The sequence below is a fragment of the Bufo bufo genome, chromosome 7, assembly GCF_905171765.1.
Source record: "Bufo bufo chromosome 7, aBufBuf1.1, whole genome shotgun sequence".
Lineage (NCBI taxonomy): Eukaryota > Metazoa > Chordata > Amphibia > Anura > Bufonidae > Bufo > Bufo bufo.
This window is the reverse complement of record NC_053395.1, coordinates 70,043,238-70,066,315: the sequence shown is the minus strand read 5'-3', so window position 1 is coordinate 70,066,315 and position 23,078 is coordinate 70,043,238. Positions and strand designations below refer to the sequence as shown.

General features: G+C 44.8%; 1 protein-coding gene across 4 annotated transcripts in view; it reads left to right on the top strand.

The window, feature by feature from the left end:
* LOC121008206 (lipopolysaccharide-induced tumor necrosis factor-alpha factor homolog) overlaps nt 1–23,078 on the top strand; it is a 60,191-nt gene that overhangs the window by 28,478 nt on the left and 8,635 nt on the right. For 2 of the 4 annotated variants that reach the window (XM_040440621.1, XM_040440623.1), the window contains exon 2: nt 22,141–22,209. In XM_040440621.1, the coding sequence (XP_040296555.1) occupies nt 22,155–22,209 (55 nt within the window). In that variant the 5' untranslated portion in view covers nt 22,141–22,154. Of the gene's footprint in view, nt 1–7,365; nt 7,421–14,748; nt 14,819–22,140; nt 22,210–23,078 lie in introns of those variants that run through there. The other 2 variants (XM_040440624.1, XM_040440622.1) reach the window with 2 other exon arrangements.

Below are 23,078 nucleotides of genomic sequence, written 5' to 3'. Positions count from 1 at the left end.
TAAGAGCTGCCATCCATAAACAAGGATTTAACCTTTCAGTTGCCTGTACACTTACCATTGGGCTTACATAACATAGGGGGGAACAAACATTTTGCACTGCACAAAGACAATGCAACAGATTTGTCCTATGTGAGAGAAGATGTTCTATCATGGTAAAGCAGCTTATCTCTCTTGAAAACAAAAAGGTCAAGTATATTGAAATCCAACAGTCCTGACCTTTTACTTCCCTAGGGGTAAATTGGCAGGTTCAGCTGACATTCATCTTTACGTACGGCCACCTTTATACCTACACACAGGTGCTGTTTTACAGAGTACCTGCCTTTTGTTGACTTTTTCTTACACTCAAGTGTGCAGAATACTTAGTCAAACCAAAACTCTCAATGCCATTTCCTCTTTTGTTAGATTGTTATTTTCCACTGGGTCATTTAGAACTTCACACCCAGCAATAAAGGTCACCAAGAATATAAATGTTTTCATTGTCAACTTATACACACAATATGAAGAAGAACTACTGTATAATATGAGATTATGTAATATGAAGTCCTCCAGCACTGAAGGTACCTATACACAAATGTCAACCCACCAATTTCATTTATCCAGTGTATATGTGGGTCATCAGACTCTCCCTGGAACCATACATGGGGTGAAAAAGGATCTAGCATGTTGGACTTCAACATGCTTAATCCTGTGTTGCATGAGAGATAAGCTACTACTAGAGGAGTTTGACAGCTATCTTAAAGTGTATGGGACAAAAAAGATCTACTAGCATCATACCTCCCTTGTGTAGGTAGCCAGACACTAGCAATCCATCCATGGTCCTGGTTCCTCAGACCCTCAACACATTACAGAAATTGCAGCACTAGATGTGTAATTACACTACATGTGTAATTATTGGTCTTCATTCACATGCAATAACATTTCAACTAGTGTTGATCGAGCACCAAAGTGCTCGGGTGCTGTAGTAGAACACTTTGCGATGCTCGGGTGCTCTACAGAGCACCCGAGCACAATGGAAGTCAATGGGAAAATCCGAACATTAAACCAGGCACCCCCTGATCTGAAGATGGAAGTGTGCTGGGTCCCACTGAGGTCTATACAGAAGATCGCTGTACAGTGAGGGAATCCCCCAGTGTGAGTCCGCGGCTTAGGAGTCCCTGTTCTGACTCCATATATAGCTATGTCAATATATGGAGTCAGTGCTTGGGGACACCCAGTGTATTTAAATCTAATTTAGCTTCTATTTCTCTAATGTAGAAGCTTGTGAGTTCAAATCCCAGCAGAAACTTTTCAAAAAAAGAGGCTAAATTAGATTTAAATACACTGGGTGTCCCCAAGCACTAACTCCTTATATTAACATAGCTATATATGGAGTCAGAGTCAGAGCAGGGACTCCTAAGCCGCGGAATCTCACACTGGGGGATTCCCTCACTGTACAGTGATCTTCTGCATAGACCTCAGTGGGACCCGGCACCCTCCCCTCTTCAGAGCAGGGAGTGCCTGGTTTAATGCTAATTGACTTCCATTGTGCTCGGGTGCACCTGAGTATCGCAAAGTATTTTACTAATGTCTCTAATGTAGAAGGTTGCGAGTTCAAATCCCAGCAGAAACTTTACAGTTCGAGCCCACAAGATATTCGGTCGAACACTGCGATGTGCCAAGCATCGCGATGCTTGAGCCGAACTGGTGTTCGGCCGAGCATACTCGCTTAACACTAATTTAAACCCATTTCAACTTTCTCAAACTTGGGAAAGACCTAGTTGGGTCAAAACATTATAATCATATATGGAGTTATATGATTTCTTCTGTATTAAAAGGGGTTGTCTCACTTCAGCAAATAGCATTCATCATGTAGAGAAAGTTAATACAAAGCACTTACTAATGTATTGAGATTGTAAATATTGCATCCTTTGCTGGCTTGATACATTTGTCCATCATATTATACGCTGCTTGTTTCCAAGGGTTAAGACCACCCAACAGTCCAGCAGCATTGACCATGCTTGCACATTATAGGAAAAAGTGCCAACCTCTCTGGTGGCAGGGACCATGGGGCGCCCATAGGCACGGATACACAGCAGCTCCAGTTCTGGCCTCCGTGTATCTGTGCCGCAGTGGTTGTTGTAACATCTGGATATGAGCAGTGTATATTGCTATGGAAAAATGAATCCAGCCAGCAAAGGTAACAATATGGATAACAATACATTAATACATGATAAATGCCATTTGCTGAGGCATTTTTTTAGCCGCTGGATATAAACAAAAATGTTTTCTTTGACTGACAGCAGAGATCTTAGGGTACTTTCACACTTGCGGCAGGACGGATCCGACAGGCTGTTCACCATGTTGGATCCGTCCTGCGGCTATTTCGCCGTGCCCCCGGGCCGCCGCTCCGTCCCTATTGACTATAATGGGGACGGGGGCGGAGCTCCGGCGCAGCACAGCGGTGCACGGCGAAAGGCCGCCGGACTAAAATTACTGCATGTCAGGTTTTTTAGTCCGGCGGCTTTCGCCGTGCACCGCTGTGCTGCGCCGGAGCTCCGCCCCCGTCCCCATTATAGTCAATAGGGACGGAGCGTTGGCCCGGGGGCACGGCGAAATAGCCGCAGGACGGATCCGACATGGTGAACAGCATGTCGGATCCGTCCTGCCGCAAGTGTGAAACTAGCCTTAAAAAGTACAAGGAATTAAAACATAGGGATATATTTACTAAGCCAGACGTTTCATGTGCCAGTCTTAGGCCTCTTTCACACTTGCGTTGTCCGGATCCGGCCTTTACTCCACTTGCCGGAATTACACGCCGGATCCGGAAAAACGCAAGTGTACTGAAAGCATTTGAAGATGGAACCGTCTTCCAAATGCGTTCAGTGTTACTATGGCACCCAGGACGCTATTAAAGTCCTGGTTGCCATAGTAGGAGCGGGGAGCGGGGGAGCGGTATACTTACAGTCCGTGCGGCTCCCGGGGCGCTCCAGAATGACGTCAGAGCGCCCCATGCGCATGGATGACGTGATCCATGTGATCACATGATCCATGCGCTTGGGGCGCCCTGACGTCACTCTGGAGCGCCCGGGGAGCCGCACGGACGGTAAGTATACTGCTCCCCCGCTCCCCACTACACTTTACCATGGCTGCCAGGACTTTAGCGTCCCGGCAGCCATGGTAACCACTCTGAAAAAGCTAAATGTCGGCTCCGGCAATGCGCCGAAACGACGTTTAGCTTAAGGCCTTTCAATGGGCATTAATTCCGGATCCGGCCTTGCGGCAAGTGTTCCGGATTTTTGGCCGGAGCAAAAAGCGCAGCATGCTGCAGTATTTTCTCCGGCCAAAAAACGTTCCGTTCCGGAACTGAAGACATTCAGAATGCATTAGGATAAAACTGATCAGGATTCTTCCGGCATAGAGCCCCGACGACGGAACTCTATGCCGGAAGACAAGAACGCAGGTGTGAAAGAGCCCTTAGTAATTAGCTTGTTGATGTTCTGAATTAATTAAGAAGCATTAAAAAAAGGAAATAAATAATTAATTTGATTTAATAGATATGGGATGAGAGGCAGAAAATATAATGAAGTATTTTTTATTTTATTTTTTGCAAAATGCCATTTGTGCAATCATTTGCAACCTTTATCCACCGGGGGAAGTTTTAGTGAAACTGAAAAATGCCACACTGACAGAACAAAAATGACAAAGAACAAATAAACACCAGAAAAATTAGTCAAGTAGTAACAAGTTGGGCTGCAAAAATATTTAGCGTTTTAAAAAAAATAAAAAGCCTACATGTCCAAACACCCTAAAGCCATATTCACATGTCAGTGATTCATGGACATGTGCTGTACGTGTTTTCCATGTACCCATTCATTTTAATGTGTGTATTCACACATCAGTGTTTTTGTATGGTTTGTGGTTTTAGCACAAAAGCATGCTCTATTTTGTCTGTGTTCATAGATCCATAACGCCTATTATAGTCTATGAGTCTGGGAAAAACACGGATGCAACATGGATGTCATCCATGTGTCACGGACCATTAAGAGGAGATCCTATGAACATTTATTTTCAGCTGTACAGTGTCTGTGAAACACGGATGACAGCCTGGGAGCTGACACACTAACCAAACATGTATCCTTCACGGACATCTTCACTAATGAATCACTGACCATCCTATCACGGATTTCATCACAGACATAGATGTGTGAATGAGGCTTGACACAACCAAGGTCAATCACAACCCAATATCAATCAACCACAAAATAGCAGATTTGGAGTTAATTTTGTTGTCTGTCACTAATAAGTGAAGTTTTGTAATGAACAATGGAATGCATTCTCAATGCAAACAAACAGGATGAATATTGTGCTTGGTTGCCATAGAAGGACAGTTGTGCTTCCTGCCTATCAGACCTTGTGAAATTTGGAAAATTATCACTTAAAGGCATTGTGCAGCAAAACATATTGATGACCTATCCACAGGATAGGTCATTAATATCAGATCGGCTGGGGTCCAACACCCAGCACCCCCGCCGATCAGCTGTTTGAAGAGGAGGCGGCGCTCCATGCGAGCGCCACTTCCTCTTTATTACACTGCCCGTCGTCTCAGAAGCGAGTGTAATTACAAGTACTTGCTTCATTAACTTGATTACAGTGAGTATTTGTAATTACACTACACCGCCGCTACAGAGGAGACCATGCATAGTGTAGTGATCAGGAAATAACACTCGTATGGAGCTCCGCCTCCTCTTCAAACATCTGATTGGTGGAGTGCGAAACACGGCACCCCGGCCAATCAGATATTGATGACATATCCTTAGAATAGGTCATCAATACAAAACCCCTGCACAACCCCTTTAAGTACAATCAGGTCAGCTAGGAGGCAAATAAACATTTTAGGGCTCATCCTGCACACAGAAAAGTCTGTATAGCAGCACATAGAGCCCCTACATGTCAGCATTTTATGCCTCCACAATGCTCATGGTTTACACTGTATGCAGGGCTGTCTTAAAAGCATAAATCTGCCTTTGACCCACCCTGAAGAAAAATGTTTTATTTTGTATACAGTTGTATTAAAGGGATTATCTGGGGCTTTACCTAAATCTCTTTCCGCTAACCTGTGCAAATAAGAGAGTTGCAGTGTATTTACCCTTCCATCATGTCACAGATTCTGCAATCTCAGTTACGGTCAGGAGGCCACCCGAATGGCTGCAGGCTCTTCCACTGGATGTGCTCCTGTGGAGCTGCACCGCCAATTAGGCAAGGTAAGGCAATTGCCTCAGGCGGCGTGGCCCTGTAGATAAGTGGAGGGCAGCAGCAGGGCCGAGGGAAATGAGCGATTCCATTGTGGAAGCCCTCATCTCTCTATATTCAGCTGTATCGGCGTTGTCAGGACAGTGATACAGCAGAATGCTGCAGCAGGGCGCGGAAGCGATATCTCCCTGCCCGCCTTGCCTCTGATGGGCTTCAGGCCTAGTGCCGGTAGGCTATCATAGGCCAGAGCAAGCGGCACGATGACATCATAATCATCACACCACCTGAGCCAGGAATCCTATACATGGTGATCTGCACTGAAGGAGATGAGGAAAGAGAATATCTACATCAGAGGAGACTCACTGGATGTAAGAGGTATATGGCAATGTATTGCCCTGTATGTTTTGTAGTGCTGTATATAATGTTAGGAGGGAAGAGGTTAGGTTGTGAATTTGGCATGCGGATGGGTGGGGGGCGCCATTTCAATTTTTGCCTCAGGCAGCAGAAAGGCTAGGTGCACCCCTGTTCAGGTGTATGTACATTATGTCTCTGAACAGGAAGATACAGGAGCACAGGGGCCTGATGAGATACACCCAAAATTATTAAAAGAGCTTAGTGGTGAGCTGGCAAAACCGCTAACAGATTTATTTAACCAATCATTAGTAACAGGAGTCGTCCCGGAAGATTGGAAATTGGCAAATTCACAAGAAAGGTAGTAGGGAGGAATCGAGCAACTATAGACCAGTGAGTCTGACATCAATAGTAGGCAAATTAATGGAAACCCTATTAAAGGATAGGATTGTGGAACATCTAAAATCCCATGGATTGCAAGATGAAAAACAACATGGGTTTACTTCAGGGAGATCATGTCAAACAAATCTTATCGATTTTTTTGACTGGGTGACTAAAATAATAGACGGTGGAGGTGCAGTAGACATCGCATATCTAGATTTTAGTAAGGCTTTTGACACTGTCCCACATAGAAGACTTATCAATAAACTGCAGTCATTGAGCATGGACTCCCATATTGTTGAGTGGATTAGGCAGTGGCTGAGTGACAGACAGCAGAGGGTTGTAGTCAATGGAGAACATTCAAAACAAGGTCATGTTACCAGTGGGGTTCCACAGGGATCTGTACTGGGACCAATTTTGTTTAATATCTTCATAAGTGATATTGCAAAAGGCCTCGATGGTAAGGTTTGTCTTTTTGCTGATGACACAAAGATATGTAACAGGGTTGATGTTCCTGGAGGGAAACGCCAAATGGAAAAGGATTTAGGAAAACTAGAAGAATGGTCAGAACTCTGGCAACTGAAATTTAATGTGGATAAGTGCAAGATAATGCACCTGGGGCGTAAAAACCCAAGGGCAGAATATAGAATATTTGACACAGTCCTGACCTCAGTATCTGAGGAAAGGGATTTAGGAGTAATTATTTCAGAAGACTTAAAGGTGGGAAGACAATGTAATAGAGCAGCACGAAATGCCAGCAGAATGCGTGGATGTATAGGGAGAGGTATAAGCAGTAGAAAGAGTGAAGTGCTTATGCCGCTGTACAGAACACTGGTGAGACCTCACTTGGAGTATTGTGCGCAGTACTGGAGGCCATATCTCCAGAAGGATATTGATACTCTAGAGAGAGTTCAGAGAAGAGCTACTAAACTAGTACATGGATTGCAGGATAAAACTTACCAGGAAAGGTTAAAGGACCTTAACATGTATAGCTTGGAAGAAAGAAGAGACAGAGGGGATATGATAGAAACTTTTAAATACATAAAGGGAATCAACTTGGTAAAGGAGGAGAGCATATTTAAAAGAAGAAAAACTACACAAGAGGACACAGTTTTAAATTAGAGGGGCAAAGGTTTAAAAGTAATATAAGGAAGTATTACTTTACTGAGAGAATAGTGGATGCATGGAATAGCCTTCCTGCAGAAGTGGTAGCTGCAAATACAGTGAAGGGGTTTAAGCATGCATGGGATAGGCATAAGGCTATCCTTCATATAAGATAGGGCCAGGGACTATTAATAGGATTCAGATATATTGTGCAGACTAGATGGGCCAAATGGTTCTTATCTGCCGACACATTCTATGTTTCTATCCGGTCGGGACCTCAGTGGAAGAGTCTGCAGCCAGTCGAGCAGTCACCTGATTACAGCCAAGATTGAGAAATCAATGGTGCAACAGAAAGGTAAGTACTGGGGAACCCTCTTCCTTCCACGGGTTAGCTGAAAGAGACAATTTAGATAATGCCCCAGAGAACCCCTTTAAAAAGCACTGTTTACTATGTTTTCCATTACAGTGTGACTCATTGTGAATGATAATGATAGTCTATGGGCATGTCTTCTTCAGGAGAATTTTCTCGGTACACAATGTACACTGAACATGGTGTGAACCCAGCCTGTTATGGCATGTAGCTGTGTAAAGTCGGAAGGCCACAGAGGTACAGGCAGGGCCAAGTCAATAGGAAATGCAGAAGTGGCGGTTAAGGGTTAAGCCAGTAATGAAATAGCAGAATTATATAAGGCACACAGAAGGGGGAGCTTTGTTACAGTTCAGTTCTGCATTTGATTTTTGGCCACCAAATGTGATTCGGCAGGTAAGCAATGTTGTCAATGTAACAAAAAACATGTATCGTATTTCTTGAGTAGAATGGCTGATGTAGTTACATACTTGATAGGGTTGATAAAAAGGAAGCAAGTTAAATAATCCTGCAGAGTTGATCTGGAGGAAATAAAAAATAATGTGCAATATTATGTCTTTGGAGAAAGTCATACAAGCCCCTCCTTATCTACTTCAAAAATCATCAGAACATTGTGTGGCAGAGAGATTCATAATCTTAATGCTCTTACTGTAAAGAACCCTTGTGAAAGATAGAGGATGGGTCTTGTCTTGGTTATAGTCCTAGTTATAAAAAGGTCATTAGAGAGATCTCTACACTACAGTCATATATTTGCACCTGGTAATTACATCTCCTCTAAGCCTTATGTCTTCCATTCCGAATATTCCTGAATTTGATACTCACTGTTACCCACCCATTTGAGTACTCAAAATTGTACACAAGTCCCTTAGTAAATGTGCCACAATATACCATATGAGGTGTGACAGGGTATTTGTATGCAGGGAAAGCTATTGGGAGAATTTATTAAAAGGGGTTTCCAGACTCCTGGTATTGATGATCTATCATCACCTGTTTACAAAATGATGCCAACATAAAGTATGTGGTAAATTATAATTTGGGGAAGTATCACTATCTCTTTTAAAAGCAGAAAAATAAAATTTTTTAAAATGTTCATAAATTTGGGATTTTTTTTCATGAATAATGGTAAAACATATAGGCTCATATTTACCACTGTCATGAAGTACAATGTGTCTGGGATACGTAAAAGCATTCCAAAGTTATTGCCACATAAAGTGACACATGGCAGATTTGTAAAATTTGGCTTGGTCATGATTAAAAGGGGTTCTCCGGAAATTAAGAGAATGAAAATACTTAAATATTACTTTATTATAAATATATTCTATTACCTTTCATTATTTATAATGGCTCGTTTTATCTGGGGAGCAATCATCAGGGGAAACAAAATGGCCGCCATTCTATTAGTTCACACAAAACCTGTCCTGATCACACATGAGGACAAGTTACTTTACAACACTGAGCAAAGGAGCTTCCTCATGCTTAACTCTGCTTATCAGGGATTATCATCCTGAATACAGATGATAAAAACTTTAGCTGAATCTCTGGGGAATTTAGTTCATGAGGAGACATGAAGTACACAGAGGACGGACAGCAGGGGCGTAACTAGAAGTGCTTGGGCCCCACAGCAAATTTTTGTATGGGCCCCCCCAGCCCCCCGCCCAATTTTTTATATACTATTTTTACCCCCACCTGTCCTTTTTATTTTTGATAAAAATCTTTTTTATTTATATGCAAATTACCTTCCTAACGTGCCCAAAGGGCTGTCCCTCCGGCCGTTTGGGCCCAGCTGCGTCCATTATCGCCAAGCCCAGCGCCGTCCCGCTATTAATTATTCACTGCTGTCCTCGTCTTTTTTTTTTCTAAGTGTGCCGCATGGGCCCGGACGTGAGTAACATCAGCGCATGCGCGAGACTACGGCGCACTTCGAAAAAAAAAAAAGACGAGGACAGCAGTGAATAATTAACAGCGGGGCGCTGGTGGGCTTGGCGATAATGGGCGCGGCTGGGCACAAACGGCCGGAGGGACAACCTCTTGAGCACGTTAGGAAGGTAATTTGCATATAAATAAAAAAGATTAAACTTGACTGACACGCTGTCCGGCGCTGGGCCCCGAAGCAGCCGCTTCCCCGGTACGGACAGGACAGACTGTGGTAATGGAGACTGTAAACAAGTGCTGCTGCTCATTAGCCACACCTCACCCTTCTCTCATGTCTCCTAATCTTTTCCATTCCCACAGAGATTCAGCTGTATTCAGGATCATGATTCCTGACAAGCAGAGCAGAGGAGGATGAGGCCGCTCTTTTCCTCAGTGTGGTGAAGTAACTTGTCCTCCTGTGTGATTAGGACAGCTTTTGTGTGTACTGATAGGACGGCGGCCATTTTATTTTCCCTGATCACTCCCCAGACAAAACAAGCCATTCTAAGTAATGAAAGGTATTTGTGAATATATTTATTATAAAATAATATTTAAGTATTTTCATTTTTTTAATGCCTGGAGAACCCCTTTAACGATGCAGTCAGTCAGGGGAGCCGCGGTCCATCTGGGAGATGCGACCAGCAAATGAGCTGTGTCTCCTGGGTTGATCATGGTCATGTGAATCAGCCCTTAGGTTTCATTCACATCTCTGGCAGAACAGCCTGCCGGATCTCGGAACAAAGAACAACCTGCTCGATCCTCCACTTCACCGTTGGATGTCCGTTGACTGCAATGAGGTTCAGCTGTGATCCGGCCGATTTCTGGCATGAATGCCAGGTTTTATTTGGACAAAAAGCGTTGCATGCAATGGTTTTTTGTCCTTCCGACAGCTGGCATCCGAAACAGATGTGAGCGCAGCCTAAGGGGTCAGTCAGCTTAAGGGCTCATGCACACGACCGCTTCCATTTTGCAGTCTGCAAATCGCAGATCTGCAAAACACAGATCCCAGAACCAGTGCATGCTGCTATTCTTTTTTGCAGTCCTCTAGAAATGTTCTATCCTTGTCCGCAAAATGGACAACAATTGGACATGTTCCATATTTCTTTTTTTTGCAGGGACGCGGATCCATAGGGTGTATTGTCTGCACCTTTTGTGACCCCATCGAAATGAATGGGTCCGCATCTTATCAGCAAAAAATGTGAATTGGATGCAGACATGGGCATGAGCCCTAAGGGCGCTACTTTGTAATGAGCGCTGGTTAACACTCTCGTCAGTGGGAGCAGGAGCGGACATAAGCCGGTGCAGCCGATTCAGCTGCACAGGGGCCCGGCGTGTGAGGGGGCCCATTCATACTAGTAAGCGCATCCAGAAGCGCTCATTAGTATGCAAGAGATCGGTGCTTACTTACTCCTCCGGCTCCGCTTCCTCCCTGGTCTCCTCCAGCCTGACTGCATACAGTGCGCACTGTGACCTGACGCTGTACGCAGTCAGGTCACGTGATTGTGCAGCGCGGGCTGTTGGAGACCAGCAGGTCAGGCACTCACATCAGGACACGGAGAGCAGCGGAGCAGGAGAGGTAAGTTTTAATCATTTATTTTTAGTCTGATCTGAGGTCTGATGGGGCCCTGGGGGTCTGTCACATCAATATGGGGGGCCTGAATGAGCATATGGGGGGTGCCTGACTCTGGGGTTCCTGAGCAAGTGACATTTGGGGGGCCTGAATAAATAAACAATTGATATTGGGGGGTCCTCCTGAGCAACTGATATGGGGGGTGGGTCCTGGGCAACTGACATATGGGGGCCTATATAAGCAACTGATATGGGAGGTGGGTCCCCCTGAGCAACTGATATGGGTGGGGGTCCTGAGCAAGTGACACATGGGGGGGGGGGCCTGAATGAGCAACTGATATGGGGGGTCTGAGCAACTGATATGGGGGCGTGAATGGACATCTGATATGGGGGGGGGGGGTCTGAGCAACAGATATGGGGGCCTATCTGAGCAATTGACATATAGGGGGCTTGAGTAAGCAACTGATATGGGAGGGGGGTCCTCCTGAGCAACAGATATGGGGGCCTATCTGAGCAAGTGACATATGGGGGGGCCTGAGCAATTGACATATGGGGGGCCTGCATGGGGGGCACTATGGAGGGGGAGGAGCACTATAGGAGGGCCCTATCTTGTATACTGGCACACATGGGGGGCACTATGGAGGGAGGAGCACTATGGGGACCCTATCTTTTATACTGGCACACATGGGAGAACTATGGAGAAGGGGGGAGCTCTATGGGAGCATGTACTGGGGACCCTATCTTATACACTGGCACAGATGGGGGGCACTATGGAGAAGGGGGGAGAGGAGCACTATTGGGGTCATTATATGAGGGAATTATACTGGCACACATTATGGGGGAATTTTATACTGGCACATTGTCAGGCACCATGGGGATAAGGGGAGGCACGATATAGGAGTATTTTATACTGGCGCAAATTATAGGACACTATGGGGACCTTGTCTCAACTGGGGGCACTAAAAAGGTTTTTTTGGGCACACATTATAAGGGTACTATGGGGACATTGGCTCTACAGGGGGCACTAAGAGGAGGTATTTTTTATACTGCCACACAACAGGGCATTTTTATTTTTACTGTAACACATTATAAAGAGAATTATTACTACCGTGGACATTTATTACAGTTGAGGGACTATGAGGAACATGAATACTAGTTTGAGCACTATGGGAGCATTGTTACTTCTGGGACACAGTGGGAAATTATTACTGTAGGGAAACTATTACTACTACGTGTTGCCTGGTAGATAATTATTTCTATTGGTGGGACTTTGGGGAGCAGTATTACTGTGAGGGGCACCCTGGCACGGTATCAGCTTAGCACAATTATTTTTGAGGAACATTATGTTTACACTATTAGTGTCAGGGACACTGTTTCCTGGGCACAGTTATTTTTTAGGACACTGTGTGCCAATATTGAAGGGGAACTATCTGTGTGTTACTTGTATATGGGAGCACAGCGGGCACAGTATTGGGGTGGCAGGATGGGGTGTTCAGAAGGTGGGAGGATGATGGAAAAGTTGAAAACTAAGATGTATGTCTGTCAAACTCTGCAGAGAGAAGAGATGGCTGAAAGAAAACATCATGGCGGTCTGCTCTGAAAAGAGAAGATGAGGACAGAGAACATCTACATCAAAGGAGACAGCACTGGATGTAAGAGGTATGTGGAGCTGTATTAGGCTACTTTCACATCTACGTTAGTGATTCTGGCAGGCTCTTCCAGCAGAGAACAGACTGCCGGAATGCTCCAGAACTGCTGGATGCAGACAAAATGCTCGCCAGCCCCATTGAATATAATGGGGTACGGCAGAGATCCGGCAATGCAGAGAATCAGCGGGACACAAACCGCTGCATGCTGCGGTTTGTGTCCGGCCAATTCCTTGCATTTTCTGGTGGCCGGAGCGTAGTGCCGCAGGTGTGAAAGTAGCCTTACCCTGTATGTTTTGTATTGCTATAAGCAGGGCCGTCTTTAACGCAGGGCAAAAGGGTCAGCTTACCCGGGCCTGGTTGGTCCTTGAGCCCCGCAAGTGCTTTTTTTAAGTTAAGTGCGGCTGCGCTCAATGTCATACTTCTTCCGCTCTGTACTTGCGGGCTGCCCAGGCGTGAGTTCGTTGAGCAATCCCGCAAGACCCGTGAACTCCAGCAGCAGGTCTCGTGGGAGCACGCGCCGACCGGATTGCGCAATGAACTCACTCCTGGGAAGCCCGCAAGTACGGAGCGGAAGAAGTAGTTAGAGGTAGTTAAGCAGGTAAAGTGGGGGGGGGGGGGGAACTACTTGTGACATATCGCTGACCCTAACTGCTGCAATTGTGTTCCCTCAAAGGATTAATCCAGCAAAAATAAATAAATTAAGTAAAGCAAGTCCCCGACCACTCAGCTATGTTGAAACTAATTTACACCGGTGGAAAATGCTGTTACAGTAACATATTATTAATCGCTAATGATCGCCATTTCCCCTCGTTTCGTCATCAGTGACCCATTACATGTGTGACCGGCTGGACAGGGGAGGCAGAGGACGGGAGCAATAATAATCCTAATTATAATGGATGTAACCCTCCTCCTCCAGGGCTGTGTGCATACAACACATCCCTCCCCCGCTGCACACAACACACACTTCCTCCCTCTTGTTATATTCACAGCACCTCTCAATGGGACAGGCAGAAAGTGTGAAATGGAAGGTGGGGGGCGTATCAGGAGGAATGTGCGATATGACAAATGGATGAGTAAGGGATTAGAAAGCAGGGATGCCGCAGCAATGAACATGACCTGAAATTACACCTTATTCAAGTTACAAAGTGGAAGTTCTCTGCATCTCGCCTCTTGTATTACAGCTCTGTCACATTCACTTTACACTGCGCTGCAATACCAGACGCCACCCATGGACAGGTGTGGCACTGTTTTTCTCATTCTGTGTAACTCATTGAATAAAACTGAACTGGGACTCCAATGCATCACAATCCCGTCCTATAAGTACACAGTCCACACGGTGTATGTGGGCAGAATATTCCTGATTTCCGCTCTGATGAAGTTCCGATCTTCTGAATCATGAGAGATAAGGCTGTTTATACAGGGAGGGAATCAGCGCCGGAGACCAAATACTACGGTCCAAACTGTAAAACATCACCTGTGCAACTATCGGAGGAATGGGAAGTCGTACTCATGACAAGGGTTTCCTAAAAAGAGGACAGCGCACATTACATAGAATTAATCAGATATACACATAATGTCACAGTTTGGGCAGGGCCGTGACAACCTCCTTAGCTTGACCCCCATCAGTCATGCCTTCCTCTTTACCTTAACATCCTCCACTTGTCTTTCTTCTTACCTTGACCCCTTGCGTTTATTTCTTTCTTCGGACCGTGATCGACTCCACTTAAGTCTTCCTCCTTACCTTGACATCCTCCATTTATGTCTTCCTTCTTACCTTGACCTGCTGCTCTCAAGTTGCTAAACCTGTATGGACTGTGTGAACCGTTAAACTTGTTTGGGGGGCCCAGGCACATTCTTTGCAAAGGGCCCCTTCTGCTGTCTGTGTCCGCCCTGAGTGGGAGCCGTTAAACTTGTTTGGGGGGGCCCAGGCACATTCTGCTGTCTGTGTCCGCCCTGAGTGGGATCATCACCCATCAAAGCACATTAGATTTTTTTTAAAGTGAGTGTAAAAAATAAAAAAAATACTTTGCATGAAGTTTTGCATTTTATTTGCTATGTGTTACAGGCTTCTTTAGTGATGTCAGTCCTAGAAGCATTTGTTGCCAGTAACTGGGTGGGAAGGTCATTGATAGCCTAGGTGAGTCTAGGTGTGACTGAGCTGCTGGGAGCAGTGTGGTGTGTGGCTGCGCGGGAGCTCTACATATACCTGACATTATCATCCTTCGAAGTGTTTGCCTGAATTGAACCTGCAGTGTTGGTAAGAATTGATCATTATTTGTCCAGATTTAAAGCCTAATGGGGTTCATTATTAACCACCCTTCAGCAGCGTTGTTTTGCTATTTTTTACGCCAATTTAGGGCATAAAAATGTCACAAAACCCCTTTTTGGGACTTTTTAAATGCCTGTGCGTCAAACGCCTGATCTTTGTAAATGACCCCCAATGACTGTTGTAATATCTGCTTGTATAGGTTGATGAATACTTTTTCATGTCTACTTATGCCTTTTTAGCCCTATTTGGGGTGGGTGTGAGTAATATTCCTCAGCAGCATGCTGTATCTGTAGAACTACAAGGCCCAGCTGTATAATGACACTGCTAAGGGAGTGAATACATGTGCTGCCCTGAGTGACATGTCTGACTGCTGGGAGACTAGTCAGCAGCATGTTGTATGTGTAGAACTACAAGGCCCAGCTTCCCCCTACCTGCAATGCTCTGCAGAACTTCTCTTTCTGCTCCTGTGCCCAGCATTTGTCTCCTCACTGATACAGCTACACAGTAAACACTTCAGCCCTGAGTCTGTGCAGCTGAATGGGTTAAGAATCCTGGGAAAGAACAATAAGCAGCAGCAAGCAGTGCAGGGGGGCGTGGTCAGCCACTGGAGATAAAGTGAGTTCATTGGAAAGCTGTTACATTTACCTAGCTAGAAACATAGAATAAAAAAATAACTTGGGCAACCCCTTTAAGGATATAGATATTCGAGGCTCTGCTTATCTATTCCTCCTAGTTATAAAGATTACACATGCCACTTGCCTTAGGCTACTTTCACACTACCGTTTTTCTTTTCCAGCATAGAGTTCCATCCTAGGGGCTCAATACCGGAAAAGAACTGATCAGTTTTATCCCCATGCAATGGAGAGCAATCCGTTCAGGATGCATCAGGATGTCTTCAGTTCAGTCTTTTTGACTTTTCAGGACGGAGATAATACCCCAGCATGCTGCGGTTTTATCTCCGGCCAAAAAAACTGAACACTTGCCTGAATGCCGGATAGTAGCATGTTCCATAGCAATGTATTAGTGCCGGATCCAGCATTAAAAATACCGCAAAGCTGGATCGTCCTTCTGGTCTGCGCATGCGCAGACTGTTAAAAATGTGAAAAAAAATTGAAACGGATCCGTTTGTCCATATGACAAACGGACAGACAGACCCGTTCTTGCAATGCATTTGTGAGACGGACCCGCATCCGGATCCGTCTACAAATGCTGTCCGTTTTCATGCAGGTTGCCGGATCCGGCAGGCAGTTCCGGCGACAGAACTGCTTGCCGGATCACTCTGCCGCAAGTGTGAAAGTAGCCTTAGACTTATGGAGACATAAGATGTCTCCTTACTGCAGCTCTGACTCACTGGGCCAGATTTCTCATTACTCTGACAGCTCACTCCACTTTCACATATGGCTAAAGTCCGTTTTAGCCAAGCCAGATTTATGATCGGCCCTTTAAGACTGTAATAAATGTGGTTTGAAGGTAGCAGTTTATCTGTCAGCTTTACAAAAGTCGCACGTCTTTACGAAAAAGTCGTATGTTCTATTAAAAAGTCGCATAAGAGAAGCATGGTCCTCACTGGAGTGAAATTGCGCATTTTTTTGCGACTTTTTTGCGACTTTTTAAATAGTCGCAATAGTAAATCTGTCTAGAGATTCATTTACATAAGAAAACACAGCCACTTTCAGAAAACTAGCGAGCATAGTACAGAGCCAATAAAAGTCGCGCAATTTAAGCGATTGCGCAAAAATTTGCAACTTTTTCGCTCCATTATTCTGATTTGAGCTAATGATAAACAAAACAAACCTTGTACTGAATCTCTGGGGTTTCTGAAGCAAAGCAGCAGGGGCAAAGAAGCTAGATACAGTACATCTCAGCAGTATTACGTTCCCTACACCTTGTTGCTTGGCTACTGTGCAGTAAGTTCTGAAGGATCCTGATCTATAGTCCCTGATGGAGTTTTTTTGCCTCTTGGCCAAATTCTATTATTTTACCCTGAAGAGCTCAGGATTGGAATAGTGCAGCAGCTCTTAATTCTCTTCAGTACTTGTAAACAGTGATGGCCAGTTCGCCGTGTTCGCCCGCGAACACATGTGGCTGCCATCTTAACTCACAAGTCCGGCGAGACACAGGTAAGCCCTTACCTGTGCCTGCGCCGCGAGCCGGTCTGAAACAAACGTGGTCATCGGGAGCAGGCTGTTCCGAGAACAGCCCGATGAAGGCCCCCGTTGTTCTTTTGAGACCGCTTCTTTGTCTTGTTGGCAAATCAGACTGAAGTCTTCCATGCTAAGAAAGTGCTGGTCACATTCAAACAATTGGAAGAAACTCCTGTTGTCTTTTATCAATGTCAATGGGGGAGATTTATCAAAACTGGTGTGAAGGAAAATTTAACTTGTTGCCCATAGCAACCAATCAGATTCAACCTCTTATTTTTCAGAGCTCCTTTTGAAAATGAAAGGTGGAATCTGATTGGTTGCTGTGGGCAACTAAGTCAGTTTTCTTTTATACCAGTTTTAATAAATCTCATTTTGGTTCCTAATACAGATGCTCTAACCGGAAGGCCTCTTTCACACGTCAGTGAACTGTATTCCTACGGACAGTCCACGCACTGATGGATTTTAATGGAGGAGATTTAGTGAAAAGGAAAACTGGTGTAAAGGAAAACTGACTTAGTTGCCCATAGCAACCAATCAGATTCCACCATTTTTTAGAGCTCCTTTGGACAATTAAAGGTCAGGGATCTCAAGTCTCCCGGACGTTCAGGGAGTCTCCCGCTATTAGATAGCGGCTCCCTGACACCCGCATGTGAAACATTATATCCCTGAAAGGTTACTGATAGCAGAGCAGAGAGATAAGAGAAGTGACAGGACACAGTTTACATTACAGGTTCAATTAACCCTTTAGGCTGGGTTCACACTTGAGCGTTTTACAGCGCGTTCAAACGCGCTGTAAAACGCTCAACACATGAAAACCAATGCTTCCCTATGGCCCTGGTTCTCACTTGAGCGTTTTACAGCGCGTTTGAACGCGCTGAAAAACGCCCTACGCTCAAACAAGTTCTTGAGCTTCTTTGGGGCGTATTGACGCGCGTTTGTGGCCATAGGACACTGCAGTCAATCACACAAACGTGCGTCAAACGCGCGTTTACTATTGCAAAAAACGCGCATAAAAACGCGCGACAAAAACGCGCGTTAAACGCGCATATCAAATACGCTCAGGTCTGAACCCAGCCTTAGGGTCAAATTGGCTTCTCAAGGAGATATATATGTTAAAGGCATCCCTTCTTCTGTCTCATTCAGTAGCTATATAACTACAGACCTCCTCTGCTTGGGCACCTTAATTCAATGATTGACAGGTTAGTAAAACCTGTTTTTCCGCAGAATAAAGCCACAAAAAGCTTTTATAAGGCCACCTTAGAAATCAGAATGCTACCCTGGACATGAGCATATGTTTAGCTCACAGGGCTTATAGGTGGTGACAGAATCCCTTTAATCATATACATAAATATGATAATTTGGGGCAGGGTAATGAGCCCAGTCCTCCACACCATAGAGCAAAGTGTGCAGATACTGCATATGTTTGGAAAATGTAATAAAAAGTTTGTGAAAGAAAAAAAAAGAAAACCTCCCTGAAATTAGAAGTGCACCTCCCTGAAATGAGTTTTTGCAGGTTGGGAAGTCTGAAAGGTGGAATCCTTCGGAGAAACAAAGAAACACCAGTTTTTGTAAATGCATACCTCTCAACTTTAGAAAAGAAGGAAGAGGGACAATTTTTTCCGCACTAGGCCACGCCTCTAACTCCACGCGAAACATAACTAAACAACTAATCCCACCCAGTCTCCTAAATGCCCCCACATAGTAATTATTCCCCCTTTATGCCACCACACAGTAGTTATGCCAGCATTGTGCCCCCTTCACAGATTATGCCCAGAATAGTGCACCTGACACTAGTTATGTCCAGATATTTGCTCCCTCACAGTAGCGATGCCCAGATATGTGCCCCCTCACAGTAATATGCCCAAGATTGTGCCCCCTCACAATAGCGATGCCCAGATTTGTCCCCTCACAGTAATATGCCCAGTTATATGCCCCCACACAGTAGTTATGCCCATTTTTTCACGTTCACAGTAGTTATGCCCATTTATGTGCCACCTCACAGTAGTTATGCCCAGATATGTGCCCCCTCACAATAGCGATGCACAGTTATGCGCCCCCTCACAGTAATATGCCCAGTTATGTGTCCCCTCACAGTAATATGCCCAGCTGTGACACCTCACAGTAGTTATGCCCAGTTATGTCCCCCTCACAGTAGTTATGCCCAGTTATGTCCCCCTCACCTTAGTTATGCCCAGTTATGTGCCCCCTTCACAGGCAGAAAAAAACCTAAAGAATAAACTCCACATACTCACCTTGTTCCCCAGCAGCAGGCAGAATGCACAGAGCTCCCGCCCGCCCAGACCTGCAGTGTGGAGCGCTGACAGGGGGAGGAATGATGGAGTAGAGAGCGGATGGAAGCCTCTCTGCTTCATCATTACAGACAGCTGTCTCTGCTTCCCATGGAAGACAGCTGACAGAGAGCGGGACATACCTCCATGGTACCGGGACCCCGGGACAGCCACTGAAATCCGTGACTGTTCTGCCGGATCCGGGACGGTTGGGAGGTATGTAAATGTGCCATTAAGGGTCTGTGAAAACTTTGACATAACAAGGATGGCACCTGTGTTCTGTCAGTGATTTTTGCAGACCGTCAGTAGGAAATGCTCTGTAAATTAATTTTCAGCCTAGTAGTGTCCGTGGAACACAGATGACACATGGAGGGAAAAAACACACCAAACATGGATGATGATGGATCCTTCGTGGACATCTTCATGGATGAACCACAGAAACAGATGTGTGAAAGAGGCCTAAACCTATATGCCTTGTAAATATGTTTATTGCAACCACCATTCTTCATGTGCCTCAGAACTAAGAATTGTATAAATTTTGTCTGAACATCGGCTCCTGGCACCTCACCAAACACAGCGCCATACATTATACAGTGGCTGTGCTTTGCATTGCAGCTCGGCCCCATTCACTTCATTCACTTGGGGCTGCAACTAGGCTACGTGACTGATTTATGGTGACGTCATATGGCCTAAGAAGAGGCAGTGGCCCTCACTGAGCCCCCGGCTTCTCCTAATAGCTGATCAGTAGGGGTCCCGCTTGTCGGACCTCTGCCGATCTGATATTGATGGTCTTATCAATGTTATTTCTAGGATAACTCTATTTAACACGAGGTGCTTTAGATATCGTTTTGATTAAAATCCATTGACCCACTGCTGCAGTTTTTGTCCAGCTGCCTCTCGGCATGAATGGGGCCGGAGCAGACTGGCGGCACACATGGGCTAGCGTTAGTACGGATCTAGCAGGCTGTTCACCTGCCGCCCACCCAGCTAGCGTAAGTGTGAAAGTAGCCTAAGATCAGCGCAAAAAGTGGGTTTTTAGTAAATCATCCCACCTTCCCCCCACCCCCATGTCTTCTTGCCATTTATTTTGCACCAGCCAAAGACTTTCTTCACAACTGCACTGGAAGATGCACCAGGAGCATATCCCATTGTATATGGACACCTCAGAGGACCCTGCTGAACTTCATTGTAAGTCAGTGGGGTCTATTGAGTACCATTGCTATCCATAGTTGTGTGTCATGGTTTTTGTTATAAATGGGAACCATGGTGCATATAGAGGACAGCTCCACATACTGGGTTGTAGAAGTAGATGGTACTGCGAAAAAATAGAACATGTTCTATTCTTGTCCGCAAAACTGTTCTATTATGGGCTGGACATTCTGCGAAATGCAGAATGCACACGCTCGGTATCCGTGTTTTGCGGACCACAAAACAAGCAACAGTTGTGTGCATGAGCCTCAGGTAAAGGCAGGCCCAGTTCAATTAAATGAAGCTTGTGTCCCAAAAACATTTACCCTCCCAGGGCTACCACTGTGCTGTTTTACCTGTGTATTACATGTAGTGGCAAATAAATATTTAGTTTTAAAGGGATTTTCCTATCGATAGGATATGCCATCAATGTCACATAGGTGTGGGTCCCACCTCTGGGACCTGCACCAATCTAAAGAACTGGGCCCTTAATGGAGAGTATGCAGCGCATGAACATTGTGCTCTCCATTCATCGCTGCGGGAGTTCCGAAAATAGCCGAGTGAGCAAGTCCCATAGCAGTGAACGGAGGGTGGTTGCGCATATGCTGCTGCTCTTTGTTCACTTCAGGAAGTTGAAATAAAACCACATGAACAGCACTCCTAGAATATGGGTGACGGGTGCACGTCTCCTGGCGAAGTGGTAAAATTAGGATACTCTGCAAAGCAAAAAATAAAAAAGATGGAGACAGCAAGGTCCAAGGTGTGGAAATTTATTCCAGATGCAACATTTCGGCTGGAGAGCCTTGACAAAGGCTCTCCAGCCAAAATGTTGCATCAGTAATACATTTCCACATATTGGACGCGCTGTCTCCATCTTTTTTATTTTTTGCTTTGCGTGTTAACTTCAGGGGTCTTTTTCTGGAGCTAGGTGTGGGTTCCATGTCATTGATGGCATATCCTGGATTCTAGATGGGAATACCCCTTTAAATTAATAAATGATTTTAAAGGCTATGGACACCTTGGGCTAAAAATCTTTTTTTCATTTGGTCTTTATTAAAAATTTTGAGAAAAATGTTGAGCAGTGTGGCTAGAAAGCTCATGTGACGCTGATCTCTAGAACTCATAAACACTCAATTGAGCCATATCCTTATCAGTTTTATAACAGTTTAGCTATGATGAGTATTTTTGAGGTCAGGAGATAAGAGCTCTATGTCAGCTGTAGGGACTGAGAAGTGATACTCTGCAAACAGACAGATTTTTAACCCTTGTATCTCAAAAGGGGGCTTAACATTTTAATAAAGACCAATTGAAATCGTGATTTTTAGCCCGAAATGAGTAAAATTCAATCATAAAAAGGATTTCCCTACAGGTGTCCAATGTCAATAGCCTTTAACAATAAAGTAATTATCTGTCTTTCCAATGCATAAAGTGATGGCATATTCTAGCAATATGCCATCACTTTGTGATTAGTGGAGGTCCATCTTCTGGGTCTCCCACCAATCCTGAGTATGAAAGGCCTGTTAGATGATAGTCGCAGCTCCTTCGTTCTAAGAATTGGTGGGGGTCCTAGAGAGACCCATACTTATCAGATAGTATTGATCTATCCGAGCTATATGTGACCTTTTAATGAGATGGGAATACTATGGAATAATTTTTCCAATTCTGATTTTTGTTTTCTTTTTTGATGCAGGTGAAAATTAAATCATGTATAATCCAGATAAGGGGTACCCATCTGCCACTCCAGCTTATGCACAACCAGGTGGGTAAAGGGGCTTGGCCTCTTATTTTCACTAATGTATTGCAAAATGTTGATATAAACTTATTACCAGTTCAGTGATAATCTTATGTCACTAAAGCCTTCTGCACTGTCTGAACCGTGCTCCCATTCCCCACATGGCTGCTGAGAGAAGGACACGTGAACAGACTCGTTCCTTAGCTTTCTCATGCTGCACAGGCGCTAGTTTCCCATGCGCAGTGGATTTCAATGGAGGAGGCTGGTGGACAGGTCTTCTCCATCAGCAGCCATGTTGAGAATGGACGCATCATGCAGACAGTGCAGAAGACTTTCGTAACAATGAGCAATTGCCACTTAACTGGTAAGAAGCTTATCGTAGTAAATTCGATTCGTTTGAATTTCCTACTGAATATGTATAAATAAATTGACAACGCTGCGTTTCCTTCAGCTTGTGAGTGGGGGTCATCTATCCACACTGTAATACAGTCAGCATTGATTGTACGGTTTTAGAATGAGTAGGGACAAGACCAATTGACAGTGGTCATTCTCAATTTCTACATGCTCCTCCAGAAGGAATAACAGAGGAATGGCACTGTGTAGAGTTATATGAAAAGATTCTCCATCAGTGTTATTTTATGGAGTACTTACTGAAATGTGCATTTTTAGCCCATTTTTAAGAACCAATTGTAGTCTAACATGTTATCAATGGTGTTGGTGAGAACTGTCTACCCCCATCTTGCCTGGTGAAGCGGGGAGTTAATGGATAGGCGGCTGTGAATGTGCGTCTCTACTCACTTTTATGGGAGACGAGGAAACAGCTGCGCATGCTTGCTCATATTTTTCTGTAATTCCTGTAGTAGTAAATGCAGAAAGCCAGACACCTGCATGGCCAC